This window comes from Haliotis rufescens, unplaced genomic scaffold (assembly GCF_023055435.1).
Source record: "Haliotis rufescens isolate VD_foot unplaced genomic scaffold, xgHalRufe1.0.p SCAF_2, whole genome shotgun sequence".
NCBI lineage: Eukaryota > Metazoa > Mollusca > Gastropoda > Lepetellida > Haliotidae > Haliotis > Haliotis rufescens.
The window spans coordinates 77,550,665-77,568,528 of record NW_025963890.1 but is presented as its reverse complement, the minus strand read 5'-3'; the positions used below and the strand labels follow the sequence as shown (position 1 = coordinate 77,568,528).

Here is a 17,864-nt window from a genome sequence, read left to right as displayed (position 1 = left end):
TATTTGTTTCGAATATTCAGCAGAAAATATATTAATAACCAGGTCTTTGGGAAAAGATATCAGATTTTTATAAGCAGCCACATAGGGATGATAAAGGACCCCTCGCTGATTAGGTTCTTGTTTACTTAAGAGCAGAGTTGGCCATGTTAGATGATATAACCAAAATCCAGGCGCTCCGGCGGGGGGCAAGCTGGTCTTGTTAGTGTTTGGTATGAGCTGTGACGTTGACCCAAGAGAATAATGTAAAACATGAGACCAACTCAAGTCTATAATGATTGGGAAAGTCTAGATTTCCACAGCTCTAGCCTGAAATTAAGAATTGTTCTATGCTCCATTTTCATTGTATTATTTTCATTTTGTAGACATGGATGGACCAACCAGGAAAGAAATTGATGGAATATTAATATCACATGTTACCACTGATCCAGTTAAATTCATCACACAATAATAAATTAGTATTTGACATTACGGCATTTGATTATTAGGGCATGATCATGTACATGTTCACTGTAGTAATGTACACACCAGTCAACTTGATTATAATTTTTATCAAAGTGTAGCGCGGCATCAACGATTACTTTATGATATCCTCACTTGTCATCGATGTATTGACATCGAACAATGGACGGCAATTCGAAATTCTTATGGATAGTTTCAATAGGGACAGCGCCGGTGTCAGTACAATTTTCCTAGTTAAAATAAGTATCTACAAAATAAAATCTGAAGCAGACAAGAACAATATGTTTGTATTAATGCTTACTTTCATGGATAGAATTAAGGCAATCTAGGCTTGCCAAATCGTTCTAGACTTGAGCTGGATTCCTTTTAAATTTATTCTATATGGTCTGGGAGACGAACGGGCGTCAGTATCGCATGGAGAACTGGGACAGCCTTAATCTGTGTAATCGGATATGTTGTGGAGTTTCGGTTTGGGGCTGTTTGCTGAATATATAGAATTGCGAGTTATGTATACTCTGTATTCTTCGTCATGGTAGCATATATATTTTCTATGTTGCTTTTTGAATTATCCACAAATAATGAGAACTACAATGTAAACCTCTCTCTGGAGATATGCAATAATACTACTGAAGGGCATATCTGAAAAATGGGACTTCTCGACAAATATTTCTTTCTTAAATACTACCCGTTACAGGCATTCTGATCATTATATCATACTTTGTACAGTTTAAAAGTCAAATAATGGCAAATTGTGTATCTTTCTACATTTTGAATTAATTATATTTTCTGAAATAAAACCTTAGCATCAGATAGTGATATACACGAATATGATCTATACTATTATAAATGAATTATCAATTTCGTATTATGAATTAGATAAACAGAAATATGATAGTAAAACAAATTATTTTAATCTATTCTTGTGAGTAGGTAACGAGAGATCTAGGCAACGCACTAACGTAGCCTTTTATGAAAAATGAAATATTAAAAGTTTAGGGGTTTGAACATGCACATTGAATGATAGGGAAGAAAGCAACGCAATAATTAAATTATGAATCAAATTATGTTATAAATATAACAGAATATTTAGAAAATATAACTTTAATTTCTCAGTGTCGGAAGGTATTTAATAATTATTAAGCTTTTGTGTGATTGTTTGTTGTTTAACGCCGCACTCAGCAATATACGAGCTATATGACGGTGGTTCGTAAATAATCCAGTCTGGACCAAACAATTCAGTCATTATCATCAAAAGCACCGATCTACGCATTTGGGGTACGATGACATGCATCAACCAAGTCAGATATATCTGTATCATCCAAATGTCCATACATATATGTCCACATTTATATGTATAAAGCAAGTCGTCCTGCACTCTTCCTTAAAAGATAAATGTTAAGCATTTCCTCTGTATGGATTTATATAATGTAATATCGTTTTAATGTAATGCTGATGCAGTAAACGTACCACAGACCTAATGCTAGAATAACATCTAATTTCTGAAATGAACATATTTTACAGAAAAAAAACAGTTGTTTAAACAATACTTATAAAATATAAGAACAAGGAGCCAAGAGCCAAATATTGGGCTGTGTTGGACATATTTGTTTCGGGGTCTTATGACAGACAAACCTGATGCCTTTAAGTATAAAGATAAGTAAGTATAGATGTTGTACATATTCAAATATGTTCGTGATAAACCCAACCTTGAAAAATATTGAAAGATGAGTGGTAACTATTTATGCCATTATTTCAAATTAGAATGAGAGCACATCAGGAAAGCATGTTACTTTAATATACGTATCTTGTTAACCCAATATTCTTTTTTAAGTAAGAGCAGCATGTATATCGAGAGTATAGGTTTGGTGCGTGACTTATCACACAGTACTTTCAGAAAGTGTGCATTTTCTGTTTATCGGCAATAAATAACATAAGACGATTCATACGGGTAAATACGGTTTACTTCAGAACTAGTATAGATTATTTAAAGTTAGGGGGAAATGTATGTAATTAACAGAACTTTGGCCGGGTTTGAAGGATTTGGGTCCTGGCTTGGGCTTTGTGTTGGACGTGTAGACGGCATTTCCAGGTTTGACGTATCAATGACAAAAATGATGTCAGATGCAACTCTCTGCCTTTTCGGGTGAACAATTGGCTTGCCTTTGGATGTGTTTGTGGCGGGTGCCACAAGTGGATCGGAATGAGCACGCGTTTTTGCGAGCATCCAATGTCATCATTTATTATGATGAATCATGAAACATGCTCCTGATGTTGACGCAATGGTGCAGTTGGCGCTACTTTTGGCAAGTGTTTCTCATGATAATGGAAATGCTTATGTCGCTTTTGTTGACTGATAAACATGAAAAGATATAATGTTAGTGTATATGGTCATGTAATTAAGAAACAAACGACGAGTGGGAGTTGTTTTTTGTACGATAAACAACGACCGAGACTCGTTTATTTCTATATGAGATATCAACATTACGTACAGCCTCTTTTAGGGTGTTAAATTAGGAAAAAATACACGCTTTACAATATTTACCCGTACTTATATAATGATTATTCCTTGAATAGAATCCGACAGCGGCCATGCTAGATAAATCCATTTTAGGATTTGAGTTTGGTCCCGCATATTCTCACAATTTTCTCGTCAATCATCTGTACCTTTTCTCCCAATACCGATTGTCATATCACTCTCATTTTCGGATTCTCCAGCAACATTTATTGGGAACAACTCACTAGACACAAACCTATCAAAAATAAGGTCAAATTTACAAATTTTACTTTTCAAGTTGCGAGTGCATGTTCGAATCTCAATAAATGACGTCATGATAGAACAATGTTTTATCGTGAAATAAATATCGCTTACTTCTTTGTTCTTTGTGATTGATCGCGTAGCTATCTTATATCATCAAATGCCAATTTCTAATTGCTTTATAATGACGTATCCGTGTCATGTAGCAATAACATACACAAATATCGTTGACTTCGACGTTGAATAGTGTCATGAAATATGATTATCCTCTTCTGTGCAATATTTCTGGTTGTTAAATCTAACATATTCTTACTTTAAGAATAGCGACTATACATTATTATATATCCCTTATCAGGTCTCTGTAACATTTGCAAAATGATACAAATATAAAAATACAACTGAACCTAAATGTAATGTTTTAATATCCTTACGTTGCTGAGTGCAGCATTTAACAACAAACAAACAAAACATAATATCTTTAAGAATTATGTTAACGATTCCGATGCTAAAAATAATCTCACAATCTCCATACCTCTTTCTCTCTATGAAAACATAATAACATTTTTTTTAATAATCTGAAGGAATAATAATGGCAATACTATCATAATTATCATCATTATTTATGTTACTTATCCTCAAGTGAAGTAGTCCTCCACACTATACATTCAGTGAAGAAGCCCATGAACATATGAACTATGTAACATACATTCATGGAAATTAGATGAACAGTTGAAGTTAGCAAATGATATTATTCGGTCGAACGTCTATCAGCCATCTATTATATTCATGGAGAACATTTCACGTGGGACCAACAGAGGGAATTATGACTATCGACTTGCTAATTATTTTTTATATTCATGCCAGCTCAAACGATCTATTGGCTTGATTTATTGTTATGGTATCCACAAAATAAGTAGGATCCGATTTTTTCCGTTTTGGTTGAAATAAAACTGAATAATATTTGCTGTTTACATATCAAAGTTTGCCAAATTGTTACAAAATGTTTGCCCACAGCAAGGCTACGTATCCCCAACATATTGTGCTAGGCACAGTATCACTGGACTGAGGGAGGGCGGTATTCCTCCTTGTGGGTCACCTGCTTAGCAATATGGAACGGGAAAACTGCAGGGGGTGAGGGCAGTTAAGTTGATGGTACAGACAGATAAGAGAGATCATTTTACAAATGTGAAACCTCAGTCCACAAAGGAAGAGGCGAAAGCTGAAACTTGGTGAGGTTTACAGAACAAAGGCAGTTATTTCTAGTTTCTTACTGACTCTCGAAGATACATTTAATAAAACAATTAATGCGTGTGTGTGTGTGTGTGTGTGTGTGTGTGTGTGTGTGTGTGTGTGTGTGTGTGTGTGTGTGTGTGTGTGTGTGTGTGTGTGTGTGTGTGTGTGTGTGTGAGGTAGAAGAAGAATTGTACACCATAAAAATGGCTACGTATGTAGTTGGGGTAGATATGTTGAATGCCCGGCCAGTATGACCTTTGAGTCACTACAGTTTCAGTCATTAAAATGCGTAAAACAGTATTTGAGTGAAAGAAAACACTATAAGTAAGTGAAACAAAATACCTCAGTACAGGCACACCCAGTCCCCCAACCCCAAGTCTGCATGTATCAATACTCATACCTGCCACATCCTCAACCACTTAACTTACTCACACAATCATCTGACAACATGTTCGCCAACCCTCGTATCACAACGCACGCACGCACGCACGCACGCACGCACGCACGCACGCACGCACGCACGCACGCACCCACCCACCCACCCACACACACACACACACACACACACACACACACACACACACACACACACACACACACACACATACACACACACACACACATCACATTCTTCTTTCCCCACCATTATGTCTACGTCAGCCATCATGGATCCATGCGCATGCTTTCATACATAATCCATCCTCCCACCATTCCCCAACATCCATCGAACTATAACTATATCCGCTCTCATGTATCGGTATTCGTGCTTTCATACATACATACACCCCCCTACCATTCCCCTACATCCATCGCAGTATAACTATGACTATAACCGCCTTCGTGCATCCGCACTTATGTTCACATTGCATTGCATATGCATCGAATTACACGTTTAAAATATCGTAAATATTTTACAACATGTACATATTATATATCAGCAAACAGAGATTATTATAACGCAATAGATTTCATCCGTCAAAACATCACAGAAAGAGGGGCAGCCTGGAATTTTACAATGGCATCTGAATGCACTAAGACGTTCAACTGGTCAGAAGGTGAGAGTTGCGGAAGATTACGATAAACTTCAGTTACAGATCTCCATTACGAATATCTAAAGTATGAATAAAGATCACAGCTTGCTGTGGCGTGTACTTCATGCCTGCAGAATTAGCAATGTCCTTAGCTCTAAATTGTATGTCTTAATGCTTATGTAGACAAAGACCCAAATGTATATAGGCATGACAATATTATATTCTACGCAAGTATCACCACATTAAAAAACAAAGCTAGATTGAGTCTGTGAAGGGCATTAAGAACTGATACACATACAACCCAAGAAAGTACGAGAATCTGTACTTTACTCAGAAAGTGTTATCCCAATTATAACATATGTTGTCAAGAAAACACAATAAATGTATATTCGGCTTTGGATGGGTAATGATATCACAGCCATATACGGATATTGATGATGACTTGGAGGAGTTTCGTAACGCACGTCTTCTCAATTCAGGGATTGGTAAATCCAAATATATGTGCGCGTGCGTGCTTGCGTGCGTAAATGTGGGCCTGTTGGATGTTACATAAAACATTTATCTTTATAGTTCGAGTTGGATTAGCATGTTAACTAAATGATCTTCTTTAGGCAGAGAATGCTGCGCATGAATGTATTGATGAAATTCCTAGGTACATGGGGCCTTTTCGTCCCCAGGAATACCCACAGTGGAGACTTCAATTGGGATAGGGTGTACACAATGTGCTACCTGGTAGATTGTGTGTCATCAGACCGGACAACGTTGGTCTTTGACTGATTGTGGCGTAAAACACACTTATTCATTTACTTATATCGGAAATTGAATGTTCATCTTAATTGTTATTGTTGAACATGTAATATATTTTTAAAGAAATAAAACAGTGACATAATAACTACAACTTTATGTGAGAGCGAGTAGCTTTTTTAGAATGAGATGAATAAGTCTTATAAAGTTGTAAGCTTCTTCACAACCGTGTAACTATGAATTGACTTTATTGGGTAATCAAAAAAGAGATAGGACCTAAAATAGCCAAATTTCATACGATTTCACTTGTCCACCATCTTGGATGCTAGGCGAAAACATTTCAGCGCGTTTGAAGCCACTGAGAATGCCCCCTGCAGAGTTGGACGAACATTCTGCGGTGGCGCGGCTGAGTTGACCAGAGGCTAACAGCAGTATTTCCTGTCCAGGTTATTTAGGTCAGTTGTTTGTGTGTGTGTGTGTGTGTGTGTGTGTGTGCGTGTGTGTGTGCGTGTGTGCGTGTTTGCGTGCGTGCGTGTGGGGGGTGGGGGGGGGGGTGAGATTGGGGGGATAGATGATAGATTTAGCAACACGTAAGGTCATCTTGAGTGGGAGGGTATTCGCAGATGAATTAGCATATGAACTATGATTCTCTTTAGGCAGAAAATGAGGATCAACGATGTTCGACCTGGTAGAAGTGTGTTATCAAACCTCACAGCATTGGTTTTTTGACTGACTGTAGCGTCAAAACAAACTCATTCATTTACTTGAACTGAATGTTCATCTTAATTGTTATGGATAGTCACGGAGCAATGATCCAGAGAACAGGGTGTCATTAGATAGAAATAAACTAAGTAATAATAGGATTACCAGAAAAACGGGGTTTTACACACAAGCCAATAAACTTCGCTCATTAACACCAGAGTAAGTCAATACAAGATTGAAAACTGCCCCATAATTATGTATGACATGCTTGTCGGGTATTGCTACATATATATGTGAAAACAAAGTTATTAAAATGAAGAGCAAAACTGATGAAAGTTAACAATAAACGTGTATACGTGTTGTATCGTCACTGCAAAAATAATGATTGTTTGTCTTTAGTATTAATATTCAAATACGTTATATCTGTATTAGCGATATTGTCTTTGTTCCACCGGTGAGTCAGCGTTAGCCGTACTATCTCGTAGTATAATTGAATTTCTGAAGACATCACGATACAGTTTTTACGATGCATCACGTCTGCACTAGCGCTTGATAACAGCCAGAGCCCTTGTGTTTGGGTGTTTCGGTGGTCAAAATCGCTGCTCTTGATATTGTTGATTAAACTTTGATACTATGAACAATATAATGTTATGTGAGAGGTTGACTTTAGAACAGTAACATACTAATAGTATATAGGATGACATAAACAGAACAATGAGAAGTTCGTCCAGATTAGTGTATAGGCAACATTTAATAATTAAGATAATTACTTTCAACAACTCCCCTTTTAAGTCCATTTTCCTGACTTATAAGTAAATGCAAGAACAATCGGCCGGAATACAATGTATAGTTCTTGTCCACTTCCATATGACTATATAGCATACAATAAGCTATCGGGTCCCGTTTAGATCGGTTTGGTATGCAGCCTAGATAGCCATAGAATAGTTTCATCTTGGAATCTCCCATATCACTCGGGATCCTCTTCAATTTAAATGGAGTTACTCGTTACGATTCCGAACCTTCACGTGACTGTGTTTATGAACCATTGTCAAATAGTGGTGACATTAAATCTAGGAAACAATACGCGAAATCGCGCATGCACAGAACGGAAAATTTGGTCAAGGCATTAGGTAATCCGCATGCGCAGAACGATTGATTTCAGTACTTCCGCTAAGCGCTTCGAGTGCACCGTCAAACGCGGGCCTATAATCTAACACGCGGGGACTGACCAATGAAATCTGAGAAGTAGAAATACCGGTAGACGCTGTTGCTTGATTGACAATGTCAATCAAGAAAGGGAGGAGCTTAACGCTATCGTTCTCTCCCAGTAAATTCCGATGTCAAATAACGACGTTATTTGGACGGAAAAACGATGGTTTGAAAACGTCCAAATAACGTCGTTTTTCCGTCCAATGACCATATACGGAAAAAAACGACGTTTTCGTGTTTGCAGTGTAAGTTACTACCCATGTGAGTGTCTCCATGTTGTTCTTGTTTTCCATAATGCTTAAAATCAACGTCTGGGAAAGATATTATTTAGGACTTCACAGTAATAGTGTTTGCATAAATTCCCGTGCTTTGATTGCCACTGGCGTGCCACTTCACTTCAGTGAAGGTCAAGGTAACTGTGATGATAATTTGTACATATAAGTGACAAAAACATTTCTTTTAAAGGACATGTCTACTAACCTTACCCCTAAATCGCATGCGAAGGCAAGTCAATTGTTTACTTGACAAAGTACGGGAACCTGTGGTTTAAGTCAAAGTAGGGAATTTAGGTAGGTAGTTCTGCTTCGTTATGCACTGACCCAAGCTCACTTTATTTGTTTGACTTGTCTGTGAGAGCTTGCACCCATATGTTCAACTATAGATAGGCAAACATGTGGTTGAATGAAATTAAGGGTCATGGTTATTGAATCGGATGTAAATACACTTTTCTTCCCGAGATAGCTGCAGACATTGGACATTTGGTTGAACGTTTTCCTCTACAATACTTCTATTTTCGTCACTCAGACGTGATATCTTTAAACCACAGCCTATGTTAGTTAGAGGCAAGGCACACAATTTGATATGAAGTTGCTGTAAGCATGAATTTCATCATACTGGAAAATATGGTGACATGGTGGCGACCGGACAGCGTCTGTTTTTGCTTGTACTTGTGAACACTTTCCAGTAAGAACAATATTTGATTGTACATAGGGCCTAACTATCTGGGCTACGATGGGTGAACATATGCCTTTTTTTCTATTTAGTCATTGCACTTTATTGTGCGAATATACATACAGGGCGTGCATACATCTGCAACAAATATCACTATTCTTTCTTGGTGTCACTTTGATTACGTTAACCTATCTATAGCCATGAAGCAGGTCTGTCAGAATTCGGAACCCATTGTCCAATGTGTGTTTAGATGTTTGGATGGATGGATGGATGGATGGAGCGTATTCATACTTTTCTCCAATGTAACAGATGATGCTACTCGAGTCGTGTTGACTGAACTGCCAGGGAGGCCTGGTTCCGACTACATCAATGCCAGCTACATCCATGTGAGTAAAAAATGTTTATGATTATAAATTATAAATGTTTTTGTTACTTTTACACAGTGTATCACTTTTAATGGTGATCATATTTATTTCAAATAGGGATACTCACGACCGAAAGCCTACATAGCAGCTCAAGGTAAGGATGTTCATATCAGCAAATGCGTGATGATCTTTTCTGGTACGTATATACAAGGTTATTATGGATCAGGCCCATACAGTGTATACTACTGATGTGATAACCCAGACAAAAGGTGATTCAATTAAACAATTATTATTGTAACCCGTACATGCCTGATGATGTCTAATAACGTGTGTATTCTCACTCCTTGCGATGTCAAAAAGAGTATCACAAAAAGGTTTATGTTCGACTATAGTTTTGAACTGACGATATATAAATATAGAAGGCATTAATTCTTTTTCCAATTTCTCAGAGTTTGAAATCAAAGTAACAACTGAGAAACCATATCCTTTGTCCTACCTGAATATGTGCATTACAATCTAAAATGATGGCTACTTGGTTCATGGCACTTAGCAATATTTCAGCTATATGACGGCGGTCTGTAAATAAGTCTTGACCAGACAATCCAGTGATTGATATCATGAGCATCGATTTACGCAATTGAGATCGATGACATGCTTCAACCAAGTCAGCTAGCCTGACCAACCGATCTCGTTAGTCGCCTCTTACGACAAAGCATAGACACCCTTTACGGCAAGCGTGGATTTCTGAAAAATGATTTGTATCAAGACGTATGCGGATAGGTATGATTTCCATTTTCCAATTGTGAATGCCCCTTCGTGTCTTTCAATACGCCATCAGCAACAGCTAAAGGCGATTTCATTTCAAGCTAAGCTTTAAAGTCAAGGTTTCACCATCATTGACATGGTCCTGTCATTCCCGGACGTTTATGCAGACATTCAGTGGAATTTACTGGACATGGCACAGCGAGTGTATCCTCACTAATTGATAGTGATTCATAAACAGATCGCTATGATATAGCAGGAATCGTACAATAGACCTTGCTCACGCCGTGATAGTTTGTGATAATGGACATGGTCTTGGCCCTTCCATAGTGAAAACATGCGCGATACTACCTCATACTGTGATCTTTACAGAGCGATTCACATCTCTTTATGCTCTGGTACCTGCTAAAACAGATCTGATTTGTGATTCGGTTGATACATAAGGCGAGGTACCACAACAGCGTTGATCTAAGCACCTGAAGCCGGTTACTGTATTGTCTGCACCAGACTCGATTGTTTTCAGGCCACCTTAATGTTGCAGGAGTATTGCTGCGTGTGGCATCGGACAATAAACAAACACTTACGTTTTATGGGAATGGTGTTGCAAAATAACTGTAACAAGTTTCAACATATATGTTTTCGTGAACACCTTGTGTCATCACTGACTTTCAGCGATTCTCTCACATCATTTCCATCACCAGTGATTGATATTATCCGTCGTTGACGTATATATATATATATATATATATATATATATATATATATATATATATATATTCTGCAAAGCTCCTACCACTATGACCTTGCCTGATTTCTGGAGAATGATCTGGGAACAGAACTGTACAAGAATCGTCATGCTCACAAACCTGATGGAGCTGGGAAGGGTACGTTTTTTGACAACCGCCAGTCATCATTTATAGTACAGATATTATGTGTTTGGAAAACCAAGGCCATATTGGTGTTGAACATGAATTTGTTACATTGGCTTGTCATGATTCTGCAACCTCTGCAGAACCTTATTCTCTATTCTTGAAAAAATTAAATTTATACATCCTTTTGACAAATATCTCAATTTGTACAAAAACACATCTGGCAGCAAAGATTTGTTTCCGGTCATGATTTAAGTTGTAAGATTGTGTAGGTTTTTTTAAAAACTGAAATATCAAACTCCAGTAATATGTATGTAACATAAAGCTTGTGAAAAACAATGTTCATGTATTTCTCAAGATAGCTGTTTGTCAATTGAAGGTTAAGTGTGAAGCATACTGGTGTGACACATCGGACATGAACGCTGGTGACCTCACCGTCACTGTGACCAACTCAAGCATTCGGGCTCACTGGGTCGTCAGGGAACTGCAGGTTGCAGACAGCAAGGTATATCATCAATGTATATTAAATGTCCATGGTGTAAGTATGCCAATTTACAATTTCATTATAAAACTTGTTAGTTGTTCATCCTGAGAATCATTATTTTTCTGTCTTGGGTAAACCGCACTCCCCTGAGGGTCTTGTTTGGCATACCTTCAGACAAACACAAGAAGATGTTTCCACCATTTCCACTTCACAACATGGCCGGATCATGGGACCCCTGAGGAGACGGCCTTGACTGAGTTTCTGTGGCTGGTCAGGACGTCATACAACACCCAGGACGACCCTCTCCTGGTACACTGCAGGTGAGCGAACTTGTTTCATGAAAAACCGTGCACTACATGTGTCGAGTAGTTCAACATATAACAGTGCTGTGTAAAGCTCTGATCGTGGATATTAAATTGTATTGAATTAATGGCTCTCATCTGAAACTACAGGGGATACTAGTGGACAGTATTAAAAGAAGTCGTCACACATGAACTTGATCGCAAGGTTATGAGGATGTGTCAATGTCGAACTCTCCTAACCATGAAGCCCGTTAATTCTACGTCTAGTCATGGGGGTTGCAATTATGCCTGGTTAGCTCAATAAGATGATGAAAACGACAAGAAAACACACGAAGGGTCGAGGAGCGAAAAGACAGTAAACAAATTTTCCAACTCAAGCGACACGGTTCATTCAGTATCATTAAACATGGCCTTGTCCACGCCGACCGTTCAAGTTGTAAGCGTGAGCGTGGTAAGAGAATAATTGAACATTGTCTCCACTGACCACACCAACCCAACCACAGCATATACTTTCCTCTACTCCAGCAGATGGAAACTCCCAACAGGTACGATATGTTCAACCACCCGGACATGGCGATAATAGCTCAGCCATTCTTGAAAAGCTAACCACGATTGGAGTTAAACTTGAGATCATAGAACAATATATTTGTGATATAAAAGCTAACGTTGCGTGACAACCTGCTATTTACTCTGGCTTCTGGTCAGTATGAAGTAGAGGATAGTGAACCAGTAATCCGAGATTTAATCTCAAGGAAATGAACACCGACGGTTATAAAAATCAGTTTAAAAGTGTCGATAGAATAGGTAGAAAACGTCCCCCTACAAATGCCCAAGGGTTGGCAGGACACGCCCTATAATTATTCTTATTACTAAAGAGGGAGAGATGCAGTATAAACGTGTGGAAAAGAGTTGCGAGATTACACGGTTATCATGGCAGAAAGTAAAAAAAATCTTCAAAAAACATTAAATGCATTTTATGAATATTCTTATATTACGAAGCTTGATGTTGTAGTTTTCAGGGAGGGGTTAGCAAACACACTTTAATTTTAATACGGATTAGAAAAAAAATAGAAGTTGTACATAATTACACATATCTTGGTATTAGTTTTCACAGGAACATGAGATTAATCACATCTTTAACATGTTAAGTTTATAGCACGACTGAAGCAATGTATGTACTTCCAAAGGGTATGTGATATTAATCTACATTACTGAAAGCTTTTTATGTGTGCCTGTTTTTCCATACGGCTCAGAAGTTTGGGGACATGAAAAACCTATTTCAAAAGAAAGCATTCACCTAAATGTTTTGAAAACTTGTTGCTGGACTTAGAAGCTCAACCCCAACATTTGTTGTGTATGGTGAACTTGGAAGATATTCACTTAGAATTTCTGTTAAGAAAAGAATGATAAGGTTCTAACATAAACTGAAATTTAGTAATTTCCTATTCAAATTATCAAATGTATATGTACACTTTCATCACACTGCAATTCTACACATAATAACTGGTTAAATTGTATCAAACAACTCTCCACAATTGTGGATTATCACACGTGATTATCCCAGAAATTAGGGAAAACAATGGCTTACCGCCACAATCGACACAGCCTTAAAAGACCAATATATACAAAAAATGGAAACGTGAAATTACTAAGAGCTGTAGAGACCGGCTGCTCGAAAGAGTATAATAAAACAAGAAACTAAATGTAAGAGTCTTATTTCCGACACACACAAACACACACACACACACACACTAGCAATTTTATTTATACTTTGTGGAAGCACTTTAAACTTAACTACTGTGGTTGACCCGTGAGGATCCGGGGTAGAATAGGTCTTCAGCAACCCATGCTTGCCATAAAAGGCGACTATGCTTGTCGGAAAAGGCGACTAACGGGATCGGGTGGTCAGGCTCGCTGATGTGGTTGATGCAGGTCATCGATCCCAATTGCGTGGATCGATGCTCATGATATCAATCACTGGATTGTCTGGTCCAAACTCGATTATTTTACAGACCGCCGTCATATAGCTGTAACATTGCTGAGTGCGGCGTAAAACAACAAACCAACCAAACAACTACTACTGTGGTTATTGCGATCAAGTCATGTATTACCATATATGTGTAAGTATATGCTCTTGAACCACGATTGGTGGTTTTTGAAGAATAAAATGTTTGATTGATTGATAATGAACTTCCATTGTATAATGTCACGCAACAGGCAGTGTTTATAAATGGGTGAGTGTGTTATGTTTGCTTAACGCCGCATCAGCAATCTTGCAGCTATTCGCGGCGAGAAAATGTTTAATCTGACCATATGGAAACAACCATATCAAAAGTGATGCTGAAAATCCCTAAAACATCATTCAATATCACATTCAATGGCAAAAGCTGACTGTTCAGATAAAAATCTATATTTTGTCATTCAGTTTTATTTCTTTTAAATATGCTAAAATCAAGTGATTAGGAACTGTGTTTAAAAAATAGATAAGGTATGAACATTATAAAAAGCGTTTAATTAGTGCATAATCAACACAATCACGCAAAAATGTGCTTGAGTGTTTATACAGTCGCACTCAGCAATATTCCAGCCATATGACGTCCATCTATAAATAATTGAGTCTGGACCAGACTAGCCTTGGATCGACGTTATTATGCACACCGATGTACGTCATTGACTCTGACTTTAGTGCTGGGGTCGGCCGGACAGGGACGTACATCGCTGTGGACTACCTGCTGGACCAGGCTCTGGCTGATCAAAAGGTGGATGTGTTTGGTTGTATCTCAGGGATGAGAGACCAGAGGAAGGGACTGATACAGACCAAGGCGAGTCACTGTAACCATGTATAACACAATGCACGACAACAAGAACCAACATCTATATATGTAACACCATGTAGAAATATTGGTATTGGCAATATTTGCAATTGGTAATTCACGAAGGGTTGAATTGTTCTGCCACGGCTGTGGGACGAACAAGTTCTTTTTCAGTTATTATTGTGAGTGAGCCGTTAGGAAACCAAGGCACTATAAATGTGTGTGGAGTCCGGCTTTAGCTTAAGGCTCCTTCACCAAAGACAACATCAACCCTGAATGTTTTATTCCGTAGGAGCAGTACCGATGTGTATATATGGCACTGTTTGAAACACTGAAATTTGGCAATACTTCCATCAGCGCTGAGGAATTCAGAAGCAGCCGACGTGTAAGGGGGGTATTCAACATTGGACGAATGGCAATCAACAAACTCATAAAGGTAGCTGCTTTGTCATTGTTAAACTGTAGTTTGTTACATTTTCATTGCAATTGTTGACTAATGTGTGCTTCACAACGCATAATTATATACTGTCTATACCTGTAGTAATAGTGTTCTAAATGTGTCAGACCCTGAATACACAACGGGAGGAGCTCTCCAAGGGTGAGTATGGTCATTTTGTACATCTAGCAACATCCTTTACTGGCGTTGAATATATGTAAAATATGTGAACACGGGCAGATGATTGGAGACTGTTCCTGACACAAGGTGAAATTTTCACGCAATGTCTGCTGGGTTATCAAATTGTTAAACGTCTTAAATCGCACTTTTTACAGATCACTTAGCTCGAAGTTCCAAAGTTAGGAACTTTACGAAATGTTAGCTGACATTTACACGATCGCGAATGAATGATTTGCAAAACCGATTTGGACGTTCAAGTATATTGTCTAGTAATAAAACTCTGCACTGTACCATTGTTGTTCAACGCTGCACTCACAAATCCCAGGTATATCAGACAATCCAGTGAGCGAAAAAGTCGATTTAACAAAATCAGCGAGCCTGACCCCCGATCCCGTCAGTCGCCATTTACGACAAGCATGCCTTTTGTCAACTGTCAAAATCTAAAATCCATAATTAGTAGTACTGCTACTAATTGTACTAGTTGTAGTACTAGTAGTTGTATTTTAGGGATTGAGTAATAAACAAAATAAACTGAGGTAAAAGAGAAATTATACCTCTCAGTTGATTTTATCATATGTTTGATTTTCAGTTGAAAATATCTTAAGTTAGAAAAATATTCCCAAACATGAACTATACTGGCGCTTAGTCAGCACTCCTAGTTTTTCACCTTGACATGTCATCTTTCAAAATTAACAAATATCCTTTTTTTCGGCACAAATCTACATTTCAAACATGGTGCGTGGTTGATTATTGCTTCAATTTTTAAATACAATAAGAGCTAACTCGTATTTCTTACGTTTGTCCCCCAGTTTAGATGAAATAAACTATTGTTTCAGGTACACCTGACAAAGGTCGTGTGTGGATAGATGGACGCTCAGACATCCTATCTGTCATGTCACGGGTAATGAACTTTATTTGTGAAACGATGTTCCTGGAAACTACTTGTAAACGAAAGGTATTTTATAAGTGTAAAACGTCAACGCGAGAGAACAATTCTAATTTGTTCAAAAAGCAGGGAAAAATGTAAGAATGGATCACTGAACATCAACAGTAAGTATGTCCTGCCCTACCGGTTATAAAGTCATCACAAACTGTTTCTAACATTAGGTTCAAACGTCTTGCCAGACCTTGAATTTGGTATTTGTTCAATTAAGTCAAATGTAATTAACAAAGTAAATGACAATATCATATTTCCTTCAGAAAAAAAGTGGTACATTAAAACTAAGTATTCTTCATTCAGTCCCATCTGTCTGTGAAAGGCTACCTGTTGACTGAGGCCCCCTCCGTCACCACAGCTTCCTTGTTCTGGAAACTCACGGGGGAACAGGAGTCTTCCACTGTCATTGTCCTGCCAGACTCACACCAGGTGGGTTTAGGTTGACAAGTTACAAAAATACCACTTAAATATTATTGATGGGAGTGGTCACAGTGAATAAAGCGAGTGAAGCATCAAGGAGTGAGTGAATATGTTTTTTAGCAGATTTTAGCAATATTTCAGCAATATCAAGGCGGGGACACCAGAAAGGGCTTCACACATTGTACCCATATTGGGAATTGAACTCGGGTTTTCGGCGTGACGAGCGAGCGGTTTAACCACTTGGCTACTGGGCATCAGAATGGCCTCGCTGACTTGATTCTGATATTATGATTTTCCAGCAAACACTTTCAAACGGTCGCATCGTACATTTCAGAAAAAAAACCAACTGCAACATTTATTGATTACACATTCCCATAATTGTTTTTACCAGATAATATAAGTTGACTTTGTTTCAGAGTCTGTCCAATTTTGTGCCATGCCCTGGAGACAGCCTGGATCTGGATCACGTGAGTGTCAGGTGCTCCACAGAGACCACCATTAACCGTGACATCACCCTCCTCAAAATCCAAAGACAGGTGAAGGTAAGTAGACACTGCCTTGATGAACGTGCATGGATATCCTTTCAGTTGGCCCCGCTGATAAAATTATTTTTAGAGTAAGAAAATACGTAGTAAAGTGACCATTTTGACTCGTCGGTGCACTCGATGCACTTGACAGGATTAGCCTAACATCATCAAATCATCATACCAGATTTTCAAACACTTTTTAGAAGTAACATTATCGTTTGTAACAGATTTGTTTGACAAAATCACACCAATTTTGATATAAACTAGAAATAATTATCAACAAAACCGTTCCTCCATACATTTGCAGAATTCTCCACCAACAGTGGTGCGTGTGTACATCTTGAATATCTTGCCCGCGGAATCTCCCTCGACTTTCTTAGAGCTTCTGGAACAAGTCGACCGCCACACAGGGAATGTCAACCCCCACGCAGTTACTGTCTTATATAGGTAAAGGAATTAAGAATGAAGACTGTAGCAAACCTGCCTTTCACCAGTACGACAGATTTGACAGGCATGCTTTCCTTGCCTGCAAACCGTCGAATTACGATATTCCTAAAATCAGTTACTTGAATGTCTAAACTGAATAAAGCATGAGATCATAAAAATGTAATATTTGGAATAATTATTGAATTAGAATATCTGATAGTAACTACACCACACCGACTAAACATTTCCGTTATAGTTC

The 17,864-nt window shown here is 38.1% G+C and overlaps 1 protein-coding gene across 7 annotated transcripts in view; it reads left to right on the top strand.

Moving 5' to 3' along the window:
* The window catches only part of LOC124125702 (receptor-type tyrosine-protein phosphatase T-like), a 59,201-nt gene that overhangs the window by 36,696 nt on the left and 4,641 nt on the right, over window positions 1-17,864 (top strand). For 6 of the 7 annotated variants that reach the window (XM_048400581.1, XM_048400579.1, XM_048400580.1 and 3 more), the window contains 13 exons: window positions 8,380-8,394; window positions 9,394-9,470; window positions 9,567-9,603; window positions 10,998-11,095; window positions 11,460-11,585; window positions 11,739-11,884; window positions 14,553-14,688; window positions 14,972-15,115; window positions 15,244-15,277; window positions 16,132-16,196; window positions 16,536-16,661; window positions 17,069-17,194; window positions 17,487-17,626. In XM_048400581.1, coding sequence (XP_048256538.1) covers window positions 8,380-8,394; window positions 9,394-9,470; window positions 9,567-9,603; window positions 10,998-11,095; window positions 11,460-11,585; window positions 11,739-11,884; window positions 14,553-14,688; window positions 14,972-15,115; window positions 15,244-15,277; window positions 16,132-16,196; window positions 16,536-16,661; window positions 17,069-17,194; window positions 17,487-17,626 — 1,270 coding nt within the window. Of the gene's footprint in view, window positions 1-8,379; window positions 8,395-9,393; window positions 9,471-9,566; window positions 9,604-10,997; window positions 11,096-11,459; window positions 11,586-11,738; window positions 11,885-14,552; window positions 14,689-14,971; window positions 15,116-15,243; window positions 15,278-16,131; window positions 16,197-16,535; window positions 16,662-17,068; window positions 17,195-17,486; window positions 17,627-17,864 lie in introns of those variants that run through there. The other variant, XM_048400582.1, reaches the window with a different exon arrangement.